Source organism: Rhipicephalus sanguineus, chromosome 10, assembly GCF_013339695.2.
Source record: "Rhipicephalus sanguineus isolate Rsan-2018 chromosome 10, BIME_Rsan_1.4, whole genome shotgun sequence".
Classification (NCBI taxonomy): domain Eukaryota; kingdom Metazoa; phylum Arthropoda; class Arachnida; order Ixodida; family Ixodidae; genus Rhipicephalus; species Rhipicephalus sanguineus.
Genome location: NC_051185.1, coordinates 152,528,794 through 152,552,755, shown reverse-complemented (window position 1 = coordinate 152,552,755; position 23,962 = coordinate 152,528,794). Strand labels below are relative to the sequence as shown.

Below are 23,962 nucleotides of genomic sequence, written 5' to 3'. Positions count from 1 at the left end.
AGAAAAAGACTGTGTTTACGCAAGGCAAATGCAACTCATCTGAGGAGCACCAACACAAAAAAGACTCTTGCAAGGCGACACAAAACGGGTGCAACTGAAGATGACAGTCCTGGACTACAGTCGAACCTCGATATATCGAACGGCACGGCGATCGCAAAATAGTTCGATATATCCAGAATTCGATATAAAAAATCACGTAAAAAATGCGTCAAGAACTTGTGGAAAACAACCAACGAACCAATCGTGGTGCAGTAAATACTCACTTGAAGATTCAAACAAAGTATTTATTGTGTTGGCTTAAAATACTGAAAAAGAGTAGCCTGCTTTTTGTTGGCAATGGCGTGTTTGACGACTGCGTCCTCAACATAGTCCAGGCAATCCACAAGTGAAAGGCCGGTGCCTTCAATCGCGCTGCAGTGGCGGCGCGCAAGGGCCAAAGCGGCTACGACCTCAGCTGATGTCGGGAGCGGGGCACCATCAGCGCTTGCGGGATCCACCTCGGCAGCGTCTTCATTCGGCTGCTCAGCGGTAGCTTCGGCGACGATCTCTACATCCGTTAGCTCCGCCGTTGTACCAGTGCTGTCGTCACCTCCAACGAAGTCTTCGATGCACATGCTTTGCGGCTCCGCACCAACAAAGCTCTCCAGCTTGCTCCACGTTTCGGCGAGCTCGCTTTCTTCATCTGCGCATGCCAACCCAGCTTCCTCGGATTCTTCCACTGATGCTTCGTCAGTGCGTCCACCGAAGCCCGCATGCCGAAAGCAGTTGGCTATCGTCGACTGCTTGACGTTTTCCCACGACGCCTTGAGCATTTGGATGGCGCCCAAAAGATCGATCTTCAGATCTTGGCCCATCCGGAGTCTTACAAGCAAAATGTCGATCAGCCGACGCTTGTAGATAGACTTAAATGTGCGGATAATGCCCTGGTCCAACGGTTGGAGCTTCGAAGTGGTGTTGGGCGGCAGAAATACCACTTCGATGTTGCTCAGCTGGGCATCGGTGTGGTGTGCCGTGCAGTTATCGACGATAAGGCATACCTTCCGTCCCTGACGCACCAGGTCCGAATCCCACGCCTTCAGCCTGGATTGCTTCCAGTTTTGCTGCAAAAGTCAGGGTCGTCCGTTTCTTCGCGTCTGCAGCCATCGCTACACACACCACAACGCGCAGCAGGCCTAACACACGAGCACAACAACGACCAATGCGACGGATGCCTGGCGATACTATCAAGGAGGAGCTGGTGCAACAAGTGCAGTGCGTCATTGCTGCAAGGCTGCGGCGTGCGTATGCCGCTACGTTCAAGTGGCGCACTCGGCGCCATCGATGTGTGCAGCAGTCGTAAACGCCCACCGCGCTACCGCTATTTTCGAGAGTTGCGGGAAAGCTCGCCGCCTGTCAACGGAGCGCGGCGGGAAAGCTCGCCGCCTGTCAACGGAGCGCGGGCGGTTTGGGGTGGCCGAGTTCGATATATCCATTATACGTCAAACTTCGTTCGAAATAAAAAATTAGAAATGCATGCGATTTCCCACGTGATATAGGAACCGTTCGATATAGGCAATAATTCGATATGTCCGTGTTCGATATATCGAGGTTTGACTGTAGTACTTTGAAGGTATTCTCTCAAGCATAGCAACCTATTACCCAGGGTAACATGCTGCCTAACATCTAGAAGGTTCTTCCTAAAGACTGAAAAGACATGAGCAGCCAGTCGCTTGAGCCTCATACCCCATGGCCTTTCCAGAACCCCCCAGCCGCTTGTCATGGTGGGGTTTTGATCATGCTTTACACATTGGAAAATTTTGTTAGATATGATTCCTTGGGTGGAACAAGACACTCTGTTTTGTTTTGAAGGGAAACAGATGGGGAACATGTGAATAAAATTTATGATTAAAGGTTCCTTTTTGAAATTTATACAGTGCGTGTCAAACTTCAAACGAGATTTTCTTAGCTTCACATTTTTTGCCAACTTGACCAGCCTTACGGATCTTTTCATTATGTTTCTGTAAGGTAATTTTTATAAATTTTATACCGTTGAATTCGTAAGAAATAGGACTGTGGAGATATGCTATTTTTTTGTGGCTAAGATGAACATATGAAATTTTGTGAACAATAATGTGAGCTAGTTGCATTTCAAGATGACACAATGTCAATACAATTGAAAGTTCTTATATGATGATATATCTCTGTGACAATATAAATAGCATAGCTCCACATGGCAGGTCTTTGGCTACAGCTGCATCTTAAACAGAACCTAAAAATACTGAGGGAAAGTGTCTTAATGACCCGTAAGAAATTACCTAATTAGATTTCACTTATGCTCTCACAATTTGATAACTAATTGAAGTACATGAAAACTAATTATATTTTTGAAAACAGGAGGAAGAAATACATATACACACCCAATTTCATTACAATATCTCCAATAATAAAACTTTCCGTTTCGAGACCAGTGTCTCCCCTTAATGCTTCAGCTTCCCTGTGACCTGAGCATAAGCAACGGAGGAAGCAGTGCCCAACTGACCTCCTTCTTGGTTGCAATCTTGTGTAGCCCTATGTTCTCCGCAATCTGCTTGACTGTAGCCTTCTCAAGGTCACCCAAGGGGAACAGGCTTCGCTGTAGTGCCTCCTGCTTGACCTGAGCCAAGAAGAAGCTCTGGTCCTTCACAGCATCTACGCCCTGCATCAGCCGCACACCTGCGGTGAACACATTGGCAGACATGGGAAAGGGAACACGGAAAACCTGCATCTGTTTTGCCAACACGGTATATTTGCACTTTAAATGGTAGTATGCAGCAGCCGCCAAGTACAAATTAACTTCTCTTGACTCACCTCTCGACTTGACTTGCTCTCTTACTGTCAAGTGAACAGTCAAGTGTATTACATTCTTTGATTCTGGCCATAAAAACCAGGGGCACAATTGACGGTCAAGGCCCCACTTCGATCTATTAAAATATGATATATGCTGCAAATAAGCAAGCAACACTTTCCCACTGGCTCAATGAACGCCCATGAACGGGATACTGCCCTTGCATTTCCTCATCAGAGTTACACGAGATTTACATAACGAACCCGAGTGCAAATATTTTCCAATGCTGCACTTCTGGTATTCACACCATGCATAGAATGACAGAGAGGTGAGCTAGTTGTTATGTCAAAGATACAGGCCGTGAAAACACGTACACAAGAGAGAAGTCAAGACACCACAATTGCCAACTAACAACTGAAAAAGCACACAGCGGCAAAGAAGGTACACAATAACTTATCGGCGCATGCTCAGGCAAGAAGCGATACCTATCAGTCCAGCACGCATGGTAGTCTACGTGAGAGAACTGTTCAGGCACTTGATTTCCTCTTCATGCAAGTTAACCCTTTAAAGTACACAGGACACATGTCCCCATAACTAAATCTGGTGTACCTAACGAACTGCCTCGTCTGCAAGCGTATTACTTGCACGTTGGACTCGTTTAAAGGGGCATTGACATAAAATTTCATGTCCGAGATGTGTCCTTCATTCGATTGTTCGGTATGCATAGGTATCTTTGACCAAGTTTGAATGGCGTCCACCACCTGAAAGTTATTTTATTTCGAGGGCAAAGAGCGTACAAAAGCTTAAAGGGGCTTTCAGCACCCTGCGACATGGACACTACTGTGACGTGGTCGGTGTGGCGCATACCATCCTGAGTGACGATTCACCAGTAGCGATGACGTCAACGATTTGAGTGTTTTTATCATGGCGCCGACGCTTGGAAACCTGATTGACCTTCGTCGCGCCGCTTTCAATGATTTCATAAAATCACAAGACGCAAATCACCAAGAAAAGACAGGCAAAAGGAAAGAGCATGATTCGACGTGTGTTTGTCAGTCGGCATGTCGGGGAATTGTGTTGTTGGCAGCACGGAAAAAGCGGAATGGGTGTGTCATTTCATTACACGTGAGGTACACGCCGACAAGCTATCAGAGTGGTGTAGCGTATAGATAAATATCATTGCTAACAAGTAACACGCAGTTAGTGTTAATAGTGAATTTTAGTTCGTCCGTAGAAGTCTTTGCGATAGCGTAATACTGGGTTACTGTAGCCGTAACCGTGAGAGGCCGGATAGGTGGGGCCATCTGGCGGTGCAAAGAAGATCTGCAAGCACAGAATTGCTATTGTAGAAACCTAACGTATTCTATTTCTCCGATGGTGTGCATTCGCTATACTGATATTCTATAGACCCCTTTGCGTATACCGGAATGCCGTGCTTGCTAAAATTCTCTGATAGTATAGCTAATTGAGACACACCAGCGAGCATGGCCCAAGTGTGCGTCCCCGGGCACCTCCTCGTTGCTGCTTGGAACGGCGTCTATTTTTTAATAGCTGTTTTGCAAAGCGTCGAAGCGGAAATGATTCATGACGTCGCGAATCGCGACGATTCGAAGTTCCAGAATGTCGTCTTCAACACTAGTCGACACTTTTGACGGCGGAGACTGTGATGCTGGTGACAAGGCATGACTGAATGTGTGCACCCAGCAGACGAAATGTTAGCTGAGCAGCTGAGCCTCACGTCAATCCTTTCTGTAGACAAGTGGTCAGCTGAGGCGCGGTCTAAGGGTGGCGCTGCCGGCGCTAAACAATGGCGGGCTTGCCAGCCGTTTTGAATCGTGCTAGATATCGGTGATCTAAATCAATAAAACACATAGTTATTCATCCCTCAGTGGGATTTTATTCATATCAGATAGTTATTCATCCCACAAGACGAGCTGCCTCTCTCACGTCAATGACTGCCCCCAGCTCTTCTGACTTACTCGCCATGAAAGCTACAAAGAATTGACACGGGGAAAGAATTACAAATCCAGAAGGTTTACATATGGTGCGGGGATGGAGTATGGGCTAGTGCGATACATACCTGCCGGAGATGAAGAGAGCATACACACACTTGAGATTCGTTCTGCAGTGATGAACTTCAACACAGTGGTCTCCGACGTACTCGTGAAAGGAAGTACCCGTTACACGCAACAAAATGTAATTGTTTTCAGAACAAACAATGAAATGAAGGCGTTTCTGGGACTCAACTTAGTTATGAGTTACCATGTGTTGCCAGCGCTGAGAAAGCATTGATCAAGGCAGCCTAACCTTGGTCTGCCTTTTATTGCCACTGTGATATATCGTCATCGGTTTGAGCAGCTTCGAAGTGCTCTGCATTCTGCAGACAACAAGTCTCAGTTGAGTAGAGAGGAGCCCAATTTTGTCACAGCCTATAAAGTGCTGCCTCTTATCGTGTATTACAATAGTCAAGAGTGACTGTTACAAGCGCAGTGCAAATTGCGCGAAATCAGAGTTTGAAAACCTTGCAAAAAGTTTTCGCAGTCTCTGCAGTGTCCTTGTGCATTACAGTGGCAAGGAATTGTTTTGTATACTTCAATACCGCAAAGAAGTATCGAATGCCGCTTTTGCGTGTTGGTTCCCTTAAGGTACATAGGGACTTATATGTTTTGGCTAATAACTTCTTCCTTACAAATTCGGTTATTCTTTTCACTGCTTTCTTGCTCTTTTCAAGGCCAACGCAAATAAAAAACATCATTGTATCATGTTTACATTCTCTGGTTTTCTTGTGTACCGCGGAGGTTAATCGACGGCTGGCTTACGCATGCGCTACACTACGTATTATCAATACAGTAAAACCTCGTTATAACGAAGTTGAAGGGGGAGTCATAATTACTTCGTTATAACCATTAGTTCGTTATAGCCAATGTCCATTTCTACCGACAATTAGAGGATGTACTCACCACCGACTCTCACAGCAGCCCGCCACGCAAACGAAAAACGGCCGTCGCACGGAGAAAAACTAGCAAAAGGAAAAAAAAAATAACAGCATGGAACTGCTACTTTATTCCCGCCAAACTCGGCACACCATCTGGCGGCTCATTTGGCAGAAAAAAAGTCCTTAATAGACTTCTGCCGTGTCTTCCTCAGACGGATGATGGCTTTTTCAGCCGCTGCCGCTATGTCGAGTCTGTCCTCGCCGTCATCGTGAGCGCCGAAGAAGCGGCGCAGCAGGTCTGCCGCATCCAGCGCTTGCGCAGACGTCGGAACATCGGGTTCGCCAACTCCGGGCTGTCGTCAACACATTCGTCACTGTCATAATTCACCACCCCTGTCACCGCGCGCACAATTTCAGCCTCTGTCAGCTCTTCGGTTGTCACCACATCAGCATCGGCACTGACGTACATGTACGTGCAGGTGTCGCAGTCGGGCACAACTCCGGCGTCAAGGAGAGCGTCCCATGACGCCAGGTCTTGGTCACCCGCGGCACCCTCATTAGCGGCAGCACTGATATCTTCACTGTCACCTCCGCTGTTGACGCCAAATGTGGCATGCCGGAAGCAGTTGGCGATCGTGCTTGCTGTTACAGACATTTAAGCAGCCTGTAGCATCTTGATCGCCATGTAGAGGTCGATTGTAGTCTCGCACTTCATGCTCATATTGAGTAGAATTCGGTCGATTACACGCTTGCGGTATCGTGCTCAACGCTACGCCGAAATCTTGGGCAACTTTTTTCTTCTTGACGCCGGACTCAACTGCTTTCAACATAGCCGCCTTCTGCGTGATTGTAATCATTTTGCGCTTTCGCTTGCCGTTGCCGTCGTCCATCTCCTGTCTAGCGGCGGGAACCGAGAGAGACGCTGTTCTGATGCATGCGCAGCGAACGACAAGCAACAACAAGGCCCGCAGTCGCCGCGTCAGCCGCGTCGCTGGCGTCGCCGTCCACGTAAAGTCCCTGAAAAATAACTAAAGTAGCGCCAACTGCGTCCCTTCGCCTCTGCCTCCTCTCCTAGAAGCTGCATCAGCGCCTCTAGTGTGTCCTCTGGGAAACTACGAATTTTACCTGCTGTAGTGAAAACACCTTCTTTCTGCTGTTGTACCGGTGATTGCTGCCACTTGCACAACAGGTCGGCATCCCGAAGCATCCAGAACCAACGTAGGATCTGACTCAAGCGCGGTCGACCACGCACCGTGCACCCATCAAGTAAGCAACCGAGACGTGGACAAACAAGATGGCGTTCGTACGACCTTCTGAAAAACTAGTGCGCCACTCTTAAAAACTAGACATTTCTTAGCGCCGCCGAGTTTTCAGTGGCGCTGCCATCAGGAGCGAGCACTTTTGCCTACTAAAACATTATGTACCGTACAATTTTATACTGCCGGACACCATGAAATGACGCCACTTGCTTCTGTATACATTACATTGCCGTATTTATCGTTATTAGGAGCTGGCTCGCCAGTTTTTTAAGCTGGGGCGAAGTCCCTCGCTGTAACCTGCATCCATCCATTCAACGCGTCGTGGAACGCGAAGAGGAACGCTACGCGCGTCGTGTCTTCCCTCTAGCGTGGCCATTAATTCTCAGAGGGTGAGCGTGGAACTCGCTCGACAGCCAGGCGAGCGTCGGACAGCTATATTTAGGGCCACCTTGTCGTGCGCGTCTCGAGCGCAGTTTTCAAACTGAAAGAACATTAGGAGCATTACGTCTGGAAGTGTCGACAATGGAGAATCAGACGCTCTTAGATATTTCTTGTATATATACTTCATCAATGTGTATATAATTGAAAATGGGTACATGGTTCATCAAAATTATAAATTAATAAAACATTGTGTATATATGTATGTATAACAACGTGTGTCACGTCTTCATATGATGGTAGAGGTAGAGGACTTGTACGGAAGATTGACGGGTTTTCGTGATCTCCAAGCCAGCTCCTCAATCATCATTCACTTCGTGCAAATAGCGTGATTTTTTTAATACTCCTTATTTCGCAAACTTTTCCCACTGCATCACTTAGAACCGCAGCGCACTCGGGGGCGCTAGCGGAATAATTGCACTAGCCTCTCTTTCTGTCCAATAGCCATGCTCTGCGAGCTTCGCAGCTCAACTAACTTCATCTGCAATCTACAAAGCGCACGAGAGAGGAGGTGCCTGCACACTGACACGAATGGCGCTACTTTAGTTATTTTCAGGGACTTTACGTCCACGCGGTCCACGCGCCATGCCACGCGCGCAACAGGAGAGCGGGCGGGTCCACGAGTTCCGCAGGACAGGGGAGGCCGGTTGACGTGCGCGGGTGGGTCCACGAGTTTCAGTGGAAAGGGGAGGCAGGCAGACGCGCACCCTCGCGCGTGTTGACAGGCGGCTCCTCGGGAGCGCGAGGCGCGAGTTTTGAATTACCGCATCCGTGATGGGACGTAAACCGTCGCGCGCTATAAGACATTGACTTGCCGGCTACCAAAATGATCAGTAAATGCTCGGTGGGGAAAAAAAAGGTTCGTTATATCCATTGCGAGGAACTTTTAGCTTCGTTAAAACGAGGTTTTAAATACATGGGCGTCTATGGGAATTTCAAGGGGAATTACGATTGCTTCGTTATATCCATTAGTTCGTTATATCCCGCTTCATTATAACGAGCTTCTACTGTATACCAGGCCTCCACCGTTTGTGGTGTCTTGACTTCTCTCTTGCGTCCCATGTTTTCATGCCCTGTCTCTTTAACATGCACACCATGCTTACATAACTTGCACGTTCTAGCCAGAACAACAACTTTGCTGCAAAAACTGGAAGAGAGAAAGTTTGAAGGGGTACAGACACCAAATATCACGGCCGAGATTGCCTACGCGATCGATTCCCATGAACATGTGATATCATCTACCAAATCTCCACCGTGAATATACCTTGGGAGGTAATTTATATGAATTTTGAAGTTCACATGCATGATCCAGCACTATACGCCATACCTCGCGACAGCGGCGTTATCTAAGGTGACCTGAAGGTGACCTCCAACTTCCAAAAACGTCACCGCTGCAGCCGACCTCTCAGCTGGCGCAGCTAGTATGATGACATCATAGTCGCCATTGTGCTTTTGCCGCGCTTGCACCAGCAGGCTACTTTCAGCGGCTACTTTCACTCAAGTGTGTTTGCCTCAAGAAAGTTGTCGCCGTCAGATAATGATGATAACAATGACACTGACGATGACGGCTCAAAACATGCGGCAGGCAAAAGAGCGCCAGCAACAATGCAGGCAGCATGGAAGTACGACACAGTTCTCTGTGCCGCTTCACACGCTAGACGCCGTTAGCTGCACCGCGCGGCTTGCCATTCTTGGAGCTATACCAAACAGAAACTGGTTGGTAATCAACAGATGGTAATTAATCAGCTGCCGCGCGCTGCAGCAAGTATTGTGGCGTGTTATGACTAAAGGCCCCCTCCAGTAACATACTGCAGCAAAAAAATGCCAAACCAAACTTTTTGTGTCAGTACCCCTTCAAATCCCTCGTTACCACACTTATTCAAATCGATTACCAGTGATCGATGCTTTGAATTGCCGATTTTGGCATGTTGGCTTTGTTTCTCATTCACCTAGCTTCTCCTAGTGGTTAGTCCAGGCACTGCACTTTCAGTATCCGTTTGAATTTTCCCGCTTTGGCAACATTGTGATTTTTTTATCGACCTTTTTGCAAACCAGCGTGTTGTTGGGAAAGTGGGCATGGCTGATGCACTTGAGGAAAATGCGTGCCACCCGTGGCTATGCTGCAGTGACATCAAGGTTCTGTAATCAAACGAACTGCTCGGAACTACCTTGCACTGCTCGGAACTACCTTGCAACTGCACCTAAACTGAGTGACGAGGACACAAGCTTTGAGTCGGAAGATGACAGCACCTCAGCTTCAAGCTCGAATGGCGACGATGTTTTGCGTCAGTCTGGGATATCCACAGCCATTCAGGGGTTAGTTTCATTTACAGGCTCAAGTGGTCTCCTCCACGGCGTGTGTGTAGCTGCCGACCTTTGTGCATAATCTGATAGCTGCTATGGTTACGCGCAAGGTCCACACGCCACTCAGATGTGATGTGCTTTACCCTCTTCATGACAAGAAGGACGCCCCGAGCACATCTTGGCCCGACACTATGGAGAGGCGTGAGACGTACGACTGTGCACGATTTCATTCTTTTTTTTTTTCATTGCAGAGGTGACCAATACTATTTTCAAAGAATACAAATAAATATGCTTGGATGCATACTCTAGAATGCTAGCCTATGCGGAGAGAGGTGCTTCACGGAAAGAGGTGACACCAGACAAACTGATGAGGTTCAGTGGCCTGCTGATTTATATAGGCATTGTTCACATCCTGGACATTCATCTATATTGGAACACCAGCAGGCCTTTCTAATAAAAAAAAAATTAAAAATTTTGTGCGACAACTGCAAGTGCCCCTGTGTCTCACTAAAACCAGGAAATGCTTCAGCGCATGGCACAAGCGATGAAGCATTTCCTAGTTTCACATTTTTTTAATCTATGTTAATACCAGCATTGTATAGAGCATTTATTATTTTTTATACTGTTACTGGGTCATTTATCTCCAAAATATGTATTATGAATTATCTTTGTTTACAATGTTTTTGTAGTGTTTTTTTATTTTGTGTTCATCAACCGGCAACAAAAAAATTACTTTCTAATTTTTATATGTTCCATAGTATTTTTCTTACTCTACAACTTATATTTTCTGGAAAGAGCATTTCATTATGCACAATTTGGTATGCTGCAATGCGTCCTGGAGTACTCTTTAAACTGGCAAAAGATTTCTTCCCAAGACCTATGCAAAGTGGCCCTTTTCTCGGGGTACAAAAGAGTTAATGGCACCTGGTGAGGAAAATGAACTAGCACCACAAAAGAGCAAGACACTCACGCCCATCAGGCAGCGGATGCAGACGAGCGTAGTGACCAGTGGCAACCAAGTCGGCACCCAGCCTCCTCGTGGCATACTCATGAAAGACACCAAACTTGACGGCTCGGTTGCACAACATGTCCGGGTTGGGTGTCCACCCCATCTGGTATTCGTCCAGCATGGTGCTGAGGAAGAATGGGTGAATGATTGACTGATAGCTGGCATCTTATGGCACAAGGGTCAATGATGGCAAGAGGACATCAAGACGTCATGCATAGTGTTCAAGTGGCATACCGTACTACTACGTAACATCACCATACGGAGGTCTAAAACGGTCTCTGCAAATCACATATAATATTTACACATGTATAACCCGTGTGTTGCATGGCTGCACTGCAATTTAGCATTATTTGCAGGTTGCATTATTTATATAAGTGTTGTCCACATCGTGGGCATCCATCTATATTGGAACACCAGCAGGTTATTCTCGTAAAAAAAACAAAGATTTTATGCGAAAAGTGCACGAGTGCACCTGCATCTCACGAAAACCAGGAAATGCTTCCTCGCATTGCACGAGCAGTGAAGCAGTACCTTGGCTCAGATTTTTTGTCTATTTTAATAGACACATTGTGTAGAAAATTTATTATTTTTCATGCGATTCCTGGGTCATTTATCTTCAAAATGTATATTCTGAATTTTCTTTGTTCTGAGCGTTTTTACATATATAGTGTTTTTATTGCAATGTTTATCAGCTGGCGACAAAAAGTTACACACTTTACAATTTTTATACATTCCACAATAATTTTGTTGCTTTACAACTTATATTTTATTGGAAAGATCATTTCATTATGCATAATTTGGCATGCTGCAATGCATGCTGGAGTACTTTTCAAACTGGCAAAAACTGGCATGTGAAAAATAACCATTTTCTCGCGGTAACGAAACTGTTAAACAAGAAAATTTCAATACACTGTGCATTATTTTAAATATTCCATGGAGGTTGAGATGGCACAGTGTGCTTGCAGGTCCACCTTCCAGTTCAACTTCTCCCAAAATGGAACTCACATTACCAAAGTTTTTAGCTCTAAAGAGTATACAAGGCTGCAGCAGCTTCCTGTGAACCACATGTTAGGCCAGCCTCAAGTTGCATGCTGGTCGCAGTTCAAACATTACTAGAGTCTCACATGCAGATTACAAAGTCACTAGGTCTAAAAAATTAAAAGTAGTATTTGCATTCTTAGTCAGAATCACTTAACGATCCTCAATAACAGTCTACTACTAGCACTCCAGCACACAATAAGACTTGCTTGTAAAAGGAAAGCATTATTCATATACCCAAAATGCTGGCAATTATGAGATCCAAAAACTAGGCAACAATGCAATATTTCCATTAGCATCAGTGTCCTGCATCTGTTGTTTATGGTTCAGCCCCTCGTCTTTGGTCCAAGAAGTCACCATTATGAACCCATACCTGCCAACCTCACAGCATGAAAATTCGGGAGACCGCAGGGGGAGCGGGGGGGGGGGGGGGGGGGGGGGGGGGTCGCATACGCGGAAATTACTGAGACTGGAAACTGACATCAGAATTGTCACCTTTCCACGAAGTCACAAAGCATGGAAACCCAGCTGTGTATGAGTCCAGAAACACTTGCAAGTACTTTGATTTTGACGCCGTCATCGACCTTCTAACTGAACTCTGGAAAACGCAACCCCCACGGCAGACGGCGCAGCGTACGAAATGCGGGGCCCAAGATGGAGACGCAAAAGTTCTGGCTAGGCTCAACGGAAACGATTGCCGCAAATGAACTGAACGGTGGCCGGAGCGGCAAGACTGCGACACGCGGCGCTGTTTCTCCCAAGCACGCCGATATCGAGAGTGCAAAGGACAATGGGGGCCGCTTACATACTGCCGGTCTGCCGGCCACCCCTCCTTTGGAAAATGGAATGTGCTCGACAGTCTCGCCATCTCATTATCGGAGTGCTCGTGCAGCGCCGTGGCTCCGGCCGCCGTACAATTTTGGCAATCTTTTTCCGTTGAGACTGTACCTTCTCCCTCGCCTTCTTTCGTTACGGTGGCGAGCGCTTCTCACGGCCAGGTGGCCAGCCTTCGCCCAGATGCGCAGTGCCTAGAATGTACTCAACGGTACTCTACGATATGGTTACAGCGAAATAGAAATGTGGTGGCGAGTGCTCTTCCGCAGCACCGCTACAGCAGGAAAGGCTGACGTATGCGCACGATTTTAAAAAAAAAGAGAGAAAAAAATCCGCCTCTGCTGTGGTGGCCACTTTTCGGGAGATTCGAGATGACATTCGTACAATCGAGAGATTAGGTCCAAATTCGGGAGTTTCCCGGACAATTCGGGAGAGTTGGCAGGTATGTGAACCTCTGACAGTCAGCAAAACACAACAATATCACTTTGCAGCATAACTTAACTGCAACATAGGGATGAAGCAAAACTATAGATTCCAATGTTGATGTACAGCTGTACCTTGGCGTCATCCAAAACTTTTTTTAATCACCAGCTGGGCAGAACAGTAACACTGACTATTTACTTCCTGTGCCTTTTGCACTAGGTTCTTTCATTGCATTATAAATACCAAAATGCTCTCCTATGAACAAGATTTCTCCCCAGAGCAAAGACATAGAAAAAGCCTAAGTTTACAAATCTCACAAAAGTTCACCGGCATTAGATAAAGGCACTAACAAGCGCATGCTTTTCTACTTTTGCCAATGATAGGCACATGAATTTGATGTGCACGCTTCAAGCAGCAATACTGCGCTCACACTTTTTTTAACATAGACCACATAACTAAAGAACCTATACAAGATAGATGTTTTCCCAGACCTATCCAACATAGTGATACTGAACAATCTGGCAAGATGCTGGTACAAACAGTAGTCTATAAACACAATTAAAATGAGGAGGCCTGCTGAGATAATCAATAAACACAATACTATATTATACTTGAACTCAGTTCATAGTGCTAAATACCGAGATTTAAGCGTCAAAACAACAACATGATTAAGAGGCACGCTGTAACGAGGGACTGCGGATTAATTTCGACCACTTGGGGTTCTTTAACGTGCACATAGATCTAACTACACAGGTGTTCTTGTATTTCACCCACACTGAAATGTGACTGCTGCCACTTGGAATGAAACTGACATCCTCAAAATAATTACTGTATAAGCACTTGCAATACAATCTTTTTATGCTTGCCACTACCACACATTTTAAAGAAGTACAATCACAATATGCTCATCCTTATCTGTTCCCTGTGTCAGCCTCCCAATTTTTCTCACTATGTCTTCTACTCCACATGATTGCATTGTCGCTAGTTGCTTACTTAAAAATAATGAGACAGTCACTAATTGACAAATGGAAGTATACAGAACATGCGCTCACCTGAACACACTGTGCCAGTATGTCTTGACAAAGTCCACTGTCTTCATTGGTATTTTCAGGTGATCACACACAAACTGTGCATCGCTCTCTTCTGCATCGAGAACACAACGTTCGCCAGCATCACGACTGTCCCAGTTGCGCATGAAGACACCAACAACATCGTACCCTGCAAAGGAACATTGGTCCAGTTGATATGGTAAAGGACACAAAACAAGAGAGCTGACAGTAAAGGCACATGTCACTCAAAATAGGGGTCTAATGCACATTCCTCCTTTTTCAAATAACATAAGCTGTCTGTACAGCAATCACGAATTGAAACGCGACGTCAAAACGTTTAGTGTAAAGACTGGTATGCGCAGTTGCTCAAGATAACCGCGTCACGTCACTATGAATCTGGCCACTAAAGGTAATGTTGGCTCAGATGTAGGTTTTCATGCTGCAATTACGGTAATACGGCACAAACTGAACATGATAGAATGTTACTGAGCCCTAAATACAAGATCAATATCAACGGTGATGACCTTTTCCAATATGAAGGCAAGCACATGAATGTTAATAGCGATGCAGTCCTTGAGAGCCCACTTTTACTGCAAACGAGACAGCAGAATTTGCTGAGGTATGGTAACAATGGTTTTTGACAGCTTACTAGTAGGCTCTGAAAAGCTACCAGTACTAAAAAGCTACCTTTGCCGGCCACTATAGGCGTGCGCAGGATTCCCCATCAGAGGGGGGTGAAGGTTCATCACAGCCCCCCCCCCCCCCTAAGAATTCAATGTACAAGGCAGATTTTGCCCCCCCCCCCTTTAGGTGACTAGCAGGGTCAATGTATGGGGCAGATTTGGCCTTGATACGCATATGTTGCATCATGTGATGATCATCCGTCTGTATATATGTGTGTGTGTTTGTTGAATAAAAATTTTCGTTGATAGTCAGCGCTCGTGTCATCGGTTCTTTCCTTCTTCTGTTGTATTCATGCGTGCGTGCGCTGTTTTATGATGAAGTTCAACAAACTCGCCCAAATAGCTACCTTGCTCCAGTATTGATCCTAGTTAGACACCTCACAGCATGTGGACAATGTGTCTGATTTTTTCAACTTTGTCAAGCCTAAGGAAACATGTCACCACCACTCTCTTGCACTGTGCAATGCCAGTGTATTGGCGTTCTGTTCTTTTTTTTTTTTTGTCTGCATTCACGCAAAGGACTGCAAGCTCATCTTCATTGTCTGGCCACCGCACTGTTGGCACAGATACTTTACACATTACAGCGTGCTGCTATTGTTTGGAGCAGTTACTGATAAACATCACAGTTTGGAGCAGCATTTCTCTTTTGGAGCAATAGGAGCGGCACTTCCATCACTGCACAGAAAATATCCGTGTGACAACAATTAGTTTAACGTAAGACCAACATCACGTGGAGTACTAAAGTAGTGACGTGGCTGCATTTCAGACATGCACCTCCACTCTGTGGCGCCATTTCCACCAAAACGTACAGCCGTGTCTCCCATAAAAAAGACCCTGTTGTCTCTGCTGTCAGTGTTGGGGGATCTGACCTTCGCATTGGACATGGGAAAGTGGAGCTTTGATCAGTTGGCATCAGGGGCTGCGATGTTGTCGTCCTACACGTGGTCATATTCTCCATACACATCTCCAATGTCACTCCTTTTACAGCTCTTTTCAGACAATTTCACTATCATGACATGTCTGGAAAAGGTGCCACGCTTTGTTTCTAGACTTCAAAACTAAAATAAATTAGCTTTAATTTGCCTGTTGTCTATCAGAAATCGTCACAGCATTCCCTGCAAGCATGCAAAGCTCACGCTGCAGTCAGTATCACATCAGGTTACCATCCATCGAATTTCAGCATCTACACTCCTTTAAGGGAAGTGTCACACAAAAATATATGGCATCAGCAAAGAGAAAATGGGTACAGCACTGCACTGTAAACATCACAGTGATAAATAATGAAGCAAATTAACTTGCGAAACAGATTACAGGAGTGTGTGTGCAAGACTTTGGTGCGAGACGTGTGTTTGATTGGCAGCCATACTTTGCGTGCTTTACACCCATGCCACCATCAAACATAACATCACTTCCACAGAATTACATCAAAAGAACATTCTCTTTGCACAGTGTCACAAAACGAAAAATATGTCATTTGAAGATGATTCCTATGACCATAGCCTCTAGTGCATTACCTCATTTAAAGGGACTGACAACTGATTTTTCTCAACCCATATTTTTACGGCACGACAGAAAGCTCACCCTTCCAGTGTTTGTAGCTGCAGTAGTTAACCCCAAAAGCAAGTAGTTATTTACAAGCAGTATTTTTAGATCTGAAAGGTTCTAAACTCGGACGTACCTTTCCTGTAGCAACGCTGAGAACTGATAGCGATGCCGCCAGCCCTTCTCGCGATTTGTGAAAGCTATCGTTCTGCTTTCGCAGCAGTTCCTGTAACTATGCTTAGCCACCTTTATTTAGAGCTTTTCAACTATTTTTGAAAATAACAAGCTGTTTCAATAAGATGATGTGGCATTATACACCTTCCCTGTATTTGTGCCGCATTGTGTGGGAATGCGTCAAACGTTCCCTGCGCCTGTGTCATGGGTGGCTTGTCCCGGCGTCGTTATTCTCGATGCATGAGCCAAGCCATCGAAAACGTCACTATGCATATGCGCGGCCGCGCCGAGTAGCAGCGCGCGTCATTTCTGAGACGAAGTGTAGGTAGCAAAACTATGTCGCTCCAAAATCTTAGCGACCTGGAACCTGCGTGCACGGTTGCACGAGTCCGCTGAAAAAGTTGCTCGAGACGCGCTGACGAGCATGGAATCATTACGTCACGCGACGGCAGCGCCACTTTAATTCATACAACTGACGCAGGGCTCTATGTACATTTTTATGGAGTAATACTTTTTTTAATATGAAGAAACGAACAATATTTCAATACTAACAAAAAAAATCGTCAAACACGCACAGCAATCAACAGCCACATGGCCGGGTACATTGGATCGTTCATGTTTTTGCCGCCACAGGCGCCACAGGTCATTTTTAGTGACTTTCAATTAAGAAATAAAAATATAAATCCACCTCACGAAAAAAACAGGGTTGGTTTGAGTCAACGCGACGGACAATCTTTCCATCAGTGGAGCCATCTCATTTCATGTTCTGGGCACTTGTCGGTCCCTTTAAGTGAATTTCTCTTTCTTTTTTGAGGGGTAGGGGGGGGGGGGCGATTGTCTGTATCGCACGTAGATCATTGAAAAGAAATGTTCGAAATACTGAAAAGTTCCTTTCGAAAATATGCCCTTAGCCATTTTACAAATTGGTCACAGATGCACAAGAGAAAACAAGTCAAGCAAGAATCCAAGCAAAAACTATCATATCACTTAAAAAAATGTTGATGAAACAGTGGATTAGCAGACAAAAATTCTACTTTTTATTCCAGAGTATGGAAAAACATGGGTCGTTACCTATCTTTTTGGAACATCCCCATCATTGGGTCTACACATATGGTCTAAAATTGAATGCGAATGAGCCATGTGAACTTGTTTAATTGAGAATGTGATTAGTTATGTGTGATAGCAAACATATAGTGTTATGAATCAGTAACATTTGTTGCAAATTACATTATATGTCACGTGACAGGGTATTGAAACAAGTAACAGTCATCCCAGAATTGAAGTAATATTTTGTAGTGAATGAGGTTTCCTGACCGTGTAAAGCAGTGGTTCTCAAGTGGGGGTTCGCGGACCCCAGGGGTTACACGAAGCCATTTCTGGAGGTCCGCGAAACCCATAATCAAACAAACAAAAAAAATGCCTTTTTTGAAGGCACAGTATGTCGAGTGACAGCGGCCCCTTCTGATTTTTGGAATTCCTCACCGCATAACGATTTTGCATTGCGGCGGAGCTGACTTATGTTGTCCCTTCTCCATGAGATGGCTGTAAAGCTTTTGTTGTTGCAATTTTCTACGACATGTGCTTTTTCCAGGCTTGCATATTTGAGGAGCAAGGATAGCTAGAAACAGCTAGAATGTAGCTGCAGACCGCACAACTTATTGACAAGCTGTGGGATCAAACTGGCATACCTTAGATTGACCATTCTTTGTCACGAAGAAACAAAGGGCACTGATTCCATGCTGCATGTTGTATTTATTTATGACACTCCACCCAGCCACCCCTTTTTTTTTTTCTCTCACTGCAAGAGGTCCCCGAAACATCCATGGCTGAGAACCACTGGTGTAAACAGTTCATGAGAGGGTTCTCAATTTTTATGAACTACATTTTTTTTAGTTTCTGGCGTTGTTCGACATGCTTCAACATTTTATTGTGTCTATGTGAAGTTTGTGTTTGCAGCTGCTACTTTGAATGCATGCATTTTTCTCTGCATGTGGATTTTTTTATGTATTGTTTAATTATCTTGCACCTCGTGGTGCTTTATCGACGGCAATCCACAGGTGTTGCACAATAGAGCCAACTGCAATCAAGGAACTCTATACCGATCGGGCTCAATCATGACTGAAAGCACACCATACAACACCTGTGACAGAATTTCACCCGTATTTAAAGCTCTAAGTATGCACTCCTTTCCAATTATTGTACAGGAAAATGTTATTTATGTTTTCTAAAGCTTCAAACTACAATTTACTATGATGGCCATTTTTCCATACTACTGTCATTTTCTAGTGTAGTCAGCACATGCCGTTTTCAGAAAAAAAACTTGCGTAGCTTGCACTGGAAGCGCAAATGCTTAAGAGACAGCAGAGCTGATAGCCACCTACATAGTCTTGGCCATCGGTCGGCAAACTCCCTCATGAGTCTACTCACTCAGACTCACCTCGGGCCGTGAGTCCGGGTGAGTAATATTTGGGTGAGTTCGAGTCCGAGGTGAGCCTTAACCACAAAATATATTTCTTGAGTAAGTCCGAGTCTTTTTCATGGGAAGTTCTTGATAAAACATCTCACGCGAGTCATGTGTTACACAAAAATGTTCTTACTAGATTCAGACCACTGATTACACGTACCTGAAGGCACAAGATCAAAAGGCATATCGTAGAGCACTGATTATGTGAGATATTGGCGTTAATAGCTCTGACACGATGATCGAAAAAGCTCATTTTACGCTAACGGATTCATTAGTCGACTCACTCACGCTCACTCAGACTCAGGTCAAGCCAGGAGTCTCAGTGAGTATGGCTGAATAATATGTTGGTGAGTCTGAGTGAGACCGGTTGAGAAAAAGTTTAGTGAGTCTGAGTCCGAGTGAGCCCTCAGAGCAAACATATTTCTTGAGTGAGCTCCAATCTTTTGCCGACCTATGGTCCTGGCCTTTGCTGTTCTGCAAATGTTCTTTCTTTCTTCCTCCATTTCGTTGTTCTTCTCTCTGTTTATTTCTATTTATTTCTCTCTCTCTCTATCATCTCCGTCTCTGCATTTCTCACTTGCTTCCTCCTTCTTTCTGTTCTCTCAGCTCTCTATCTCAATTTTGCTATGCTATGCTCTACTCTTTCCCGTCCCTCTCATGCTCACTTCCCTTTCCCAACCACTTGCTACACTGCAAGGCTAGCATGCCTGGATAGCCGAGTGGTTAGGATGCTCGCCTTCGGATCGTGGGTACACGGGTTCAAATGCCGCCTCGTGAAGGATTTTTACAGCGAAAGCTGTTACGAGATCATTTCACCGGCCGTTTTTGGCGCCGTAGTTGTCCGCCGCCGGTGTCCGTAACCAGTATCGCTCGAAATAAGAAAAAAAAACGAAATAAGAAAAAAATTCCAGGATGGAACGAGGTTCGAACCTGGGCCGTCTGCGTGGGAGCCCAGTATTCAACCTCTGAGCCATGCCGGTGCTTGAAACTGCTTTGCAAGAAGGTCCTATACAGTCTCCATGTCGGGAAGGAACCACATTAACATATGCAATATAGCGTGGTAGAAGAGTAAAATAAGCACCAAGCGTCGCACAACGCGAATTCTGTAACCAGGCGTTACACAATGCGATTGATTGCGCAACGAGTAGGTTGTTGAATGCTTCCAACCCATTACAAAGGGCTCTGCCATAATTCTTCATCGTCATCAGGCACAGCATCAACAAAGTGCGCATAATGCCTTACATGCGTTTAGCAGATACCAACGCTCTCCGTGGAATGACAAAAAATGGCCAGTGCCTGCTGCTCTACTTCTCAAAAATTACAATGATTTATAGCGTAGTGGGTTCCTCGCAAGTGCACTTGTATTGGTTGCCAAGGAAGCCCATAAGCACATGATCCATTTCCTCGGGGTCTCAGTGAAATTACAATGATTTATAGCATAGTGGGTTCCTCGCAAGTGCACTTGTATTGGTTGCCAAGGAAGCCCATAAGCGCATGATTCATTTCCTCGGAGTCTCAGTAAAGTTCTCCCCCCCCCCCCTCCTCGCCCTCCCACGTCAACGTATATGTTATACAGCATGGTGGGAGAGGGAAATAACGGCCGGGCATCACTAAATGCAAATTGCATAACTGGTGGGCCATTTAAAGCTTCCAACCCATTACAAAGGGCTGAGCCATAATTCTTCATCGTCATCAGTCGTCGCGTCAACAAAGTGCACATAATGCCTTACAGACGTGTAGCTGGTGCCTTGCTTCTCCGCAGAATGACGAATAATGGCTTAGTAGGTGCTTCCCAACTTCACAAAAATTGTGATTTATGGCGCAGTGGGTACCTTGCTTGTATTTATGGCGTAGTGCGTACTTGTATTAGTAGCCCCAAGAGAGCTTACAACCGGCTCTAGAAACGTCGCTCTTTCAGCTTCCGCTGTGACTGTGCTGCGGTTTCAGCACAGGCCTGGAGTTTTTTTTTTTCACCAAGAATTTCTCTCTTTCTCTACATCTCTCACCCACTAGGGTTATTACAGGCCACGCCAGGGAGATCGGCGCACGTGTTCTGGGACTGGAAGCGAAACATAAGGGGTCGGAGATGAAGAAGAGGATGTAGAGAGCGCGTGCCGGTTCGTGATGATCATTTCCGTTTCCGACAGACAAATTACGGCGAGTGGCAGTGTTAAAGGGACACTAAAGAGCAAAACGATTTTTCTCGCATTAGTAAAGTATAGGTTGTATTCACTGAGGACACGCCCACACTGGCGCGCGGGCTGATGGGAAGGGCGTGAGCTGCTTCCGCTTCCGTCGGCCATGATCCTGGCCACTTTGTGAAGCTCTCTCGGTGCATGTGGATGTTCTCTGCCTCCGTTCGCGAAGCAGCAGCTGACCATGTTCTGTTGCAGTCTCTGAAATCATGCTAAATTGCGCCGTCTATTGACGTAGCAATAGGTCACGGCGAAAAAAGAGCGTCAACTTTTATGGACTTCGTTCAGCCATCTACAACCAACGCAAGAAATGTCGGAAAGGTGTTGTACCGAGTAGTTCGCCGCACTGTTCGCTCTCACATCAACAAAAGTTGGACTAACTACGAAGTGTGCAGCGTTCATTTCATTGCTGGTGAGTACCAATTTAGGTTCCAAATGTTACACTTGACGCATTTTATGCTTCAGAGCGTCCGTGTTTGTTGTCCCGTCACCACGCCGCTTGGAGACGGGCAGTTAAATTTCTGGTTGGCTGGGTGTTTACGTTTGCGTAGCCGCATTTTTATTGTAAACGATAATGTCAGCGTGCACTGGCGCAGTTGCATTTTTTCGCTCCGTTTGCGACGTCTCTCCTGTAAAACGTTAGCTCTGAGATTTGCCTCGGTGACTGCTTCTCACTTCAAGAGGCGGTGCTGGCGTACTACAAGACCTGTAATTACACTTGTATTACTCACTTGCAGAAAAGCCATCCTATTTGTTGGACGAGACAAACCCCAACTAGGCACGAAGTCTTCGGGAGACTACGAAAGCAACCCTAAAGAATCCTTGATGTGGGAAATTTTCACCCTCGGCACACGCTCGACATCGAAGTGCAACTCGTCCATGCACAGGAACAGTGGCTCAACACTGCCGCAAAGCTTGATTTTTTCCACGTAGTGCTCCCTTGCCGTCTCGTCCAAGCTTTTGCGCATATGCAATCAAACTGATTAAAGGCGTATATCACTTCGCAGCGTCTTCGACCGCGTCCGTCTAGGGTTATCCAGCGGTAGTTGCTAGTAAACAGCAAGAATTCCTGTCCTACAAGGGCAGCACCTGTCAAATCCCAGATAAAGCAAAACACACATTGTGGGACACTACGGCACAGACGCCATACAGTGGCCAGAATCATGGCGGACCGCCCGAAGGACGGCGTCACCATAGTTGCTAGCGCTGCTCACAGCACCGTGTTGACGTCATGTGAATACAACCTATTCTTCCATGATACCAAAAATACCACGCTTGCTGCGAGAAGACGCTTAATAAGCGAGAAAACGCGCAAAAAGAAAATACAGGTGGCGACGCCACTTTGGAATTCCCGCACCATTTGCCGTGACGTCACATAGTTTTGACGGCGCCTGCTTGGGCCTACGTAGTTCCAAATCGGTTAAATCGAAGTACATTGTCATCTGAGGGGGCCAGAGACTTGACATAACGAATTTGTGGTAATTTCGTCGAGCCAGTGGCGCCAAAATACGTGAAATGCTCTTTGAAACCTTTTACGTCACGAATTACAAAGTTCGGTACGAAATTTAAAAATGAATCTTTGAACTTGGTTTTGTCCTCTAATAATAAACCTATGGTGGTGAAATAAACTACACAAGAGTTTTCCGAGCACACTTTATTATCAATCTAAACCAATTCATTGTTTCTCTTTAGTGTCCCTTTAAATTACAGCAAGTTAACAGCTTCGCAGTTAAAATACACTGCTACTTTATCAGCTAAGCGAGGTCAGCAGGCAACCACAGTGACACATCGTATTGGTGAACGTATAAAGAGCACATAGAGTTTGTACATTAATTGAGCGGGTATTTTGGTTTCCTGAGAGGGTCTCACAGATGGTTGGATCCATAGCACACTCTTTACTTCGAAAGCATCGTCCAGCCTCAGATGCATGCACTGCCCGAGTACCAAAACACGGCGTGATTCATGAGAACAAAAAATGTAGGGACTGGATATTCATAAAAAAGTTCATTTTGGAATAATTTACAGCACAACACAGTTAGAAAACGGGGTCAGTAGAAGAAAAGAACACGAGTGCTGAACTCGCAACTAAATTTATATTGAAGCAGAAAGAAACATATTGGTGATAACGAATCGAGTAATCTCTGCACAACATTAAGCCCCGTGCAACCAGCCAACGGACGCACCCACACGTTTATCGACGCAAGCCTTATCCGGACAAAGGCTGTGGGCGCAAACGTAACAATGACATCACAACTCTCGTAAATCCGATATTTTCTCGAACTACGCTGTACCACGGACGCAATGGCAAAACTTTACAACGAAGGAAATAATTTGCAAAGGTAATTGTCGTTCCTACCTTTCTTTTTCAGCAGGTAGGCAGCAACACTGCTATCCACACCGCCAGACATGCCGCACACAACTCTTCCCAGTTTCCTTACTAACATGTTTTTCCTACCCTGATCACTTAGTACGTGTGGTAGTCTAGAAACTCGGTCGCCACATACTCAGCATGTCAAATGCACAAAGCACGCACACATAACACATAACCCAAGACAAACCATCACAGCATGTGCCGGCGTGCGTGGACGTGCGCTCAACATGTGCGCTCAACATGTGCGCTCGCTAAAAGAGACGGCGTAAATAGCGACGATGTCGATCGCGATGGAACGACGCCAGTATTCACTTTCGATTTTGTTTATTCAAAACGGTGCCCACAATGTATTTTGTTTTGTCTCTGCACTCTAGTCCATGCCAGGTGGGTTTCGTACTACTGTTAACGTGTAAATTTTATGCTACAGTTTATTCGGGTGGC

General features: G+C 45.6%; 1 protein-coding gene across 1 annotated transcript in view; it reads right to left on the bottom strand.

Annotated features, from left to right (window-relative positions):
• Window positions 1-23,752, bottom strand: part of LOC119372600 (mitochondrial tRNA-specific 2-thiouridylase 1) — a 72,681-nt gene extending 48,929 nt beyond the window's left edge. Inside the window, exons 1-4 of the mRNA XM_037643080.2 lie at window positions 23,507-23,752; window positions 14,096-14,261; window positions 10,710-10,873; window positions 2,519-2,691 (exon numbers count right to left, since the gene is read on the bottom strand). Coding sequence (XP_037499008.1) covers window positions 2,519-2,691; window positions 10,710-10,873; window positions 14,096-14,261; window positions 23,507-23,594 — 591 coding nt within the window. The 5' untranslated portion in view covers window positions 23,595-23,752. The remainder of the gene's footprint in view (window positions 1-2,518; window positions 2,692-10,709; window positions 10,874-14,095; window positions 14,262-23,506) is intronic.
• Window positions 23,753-23,962: the final 210 nt, after the last annotated feature.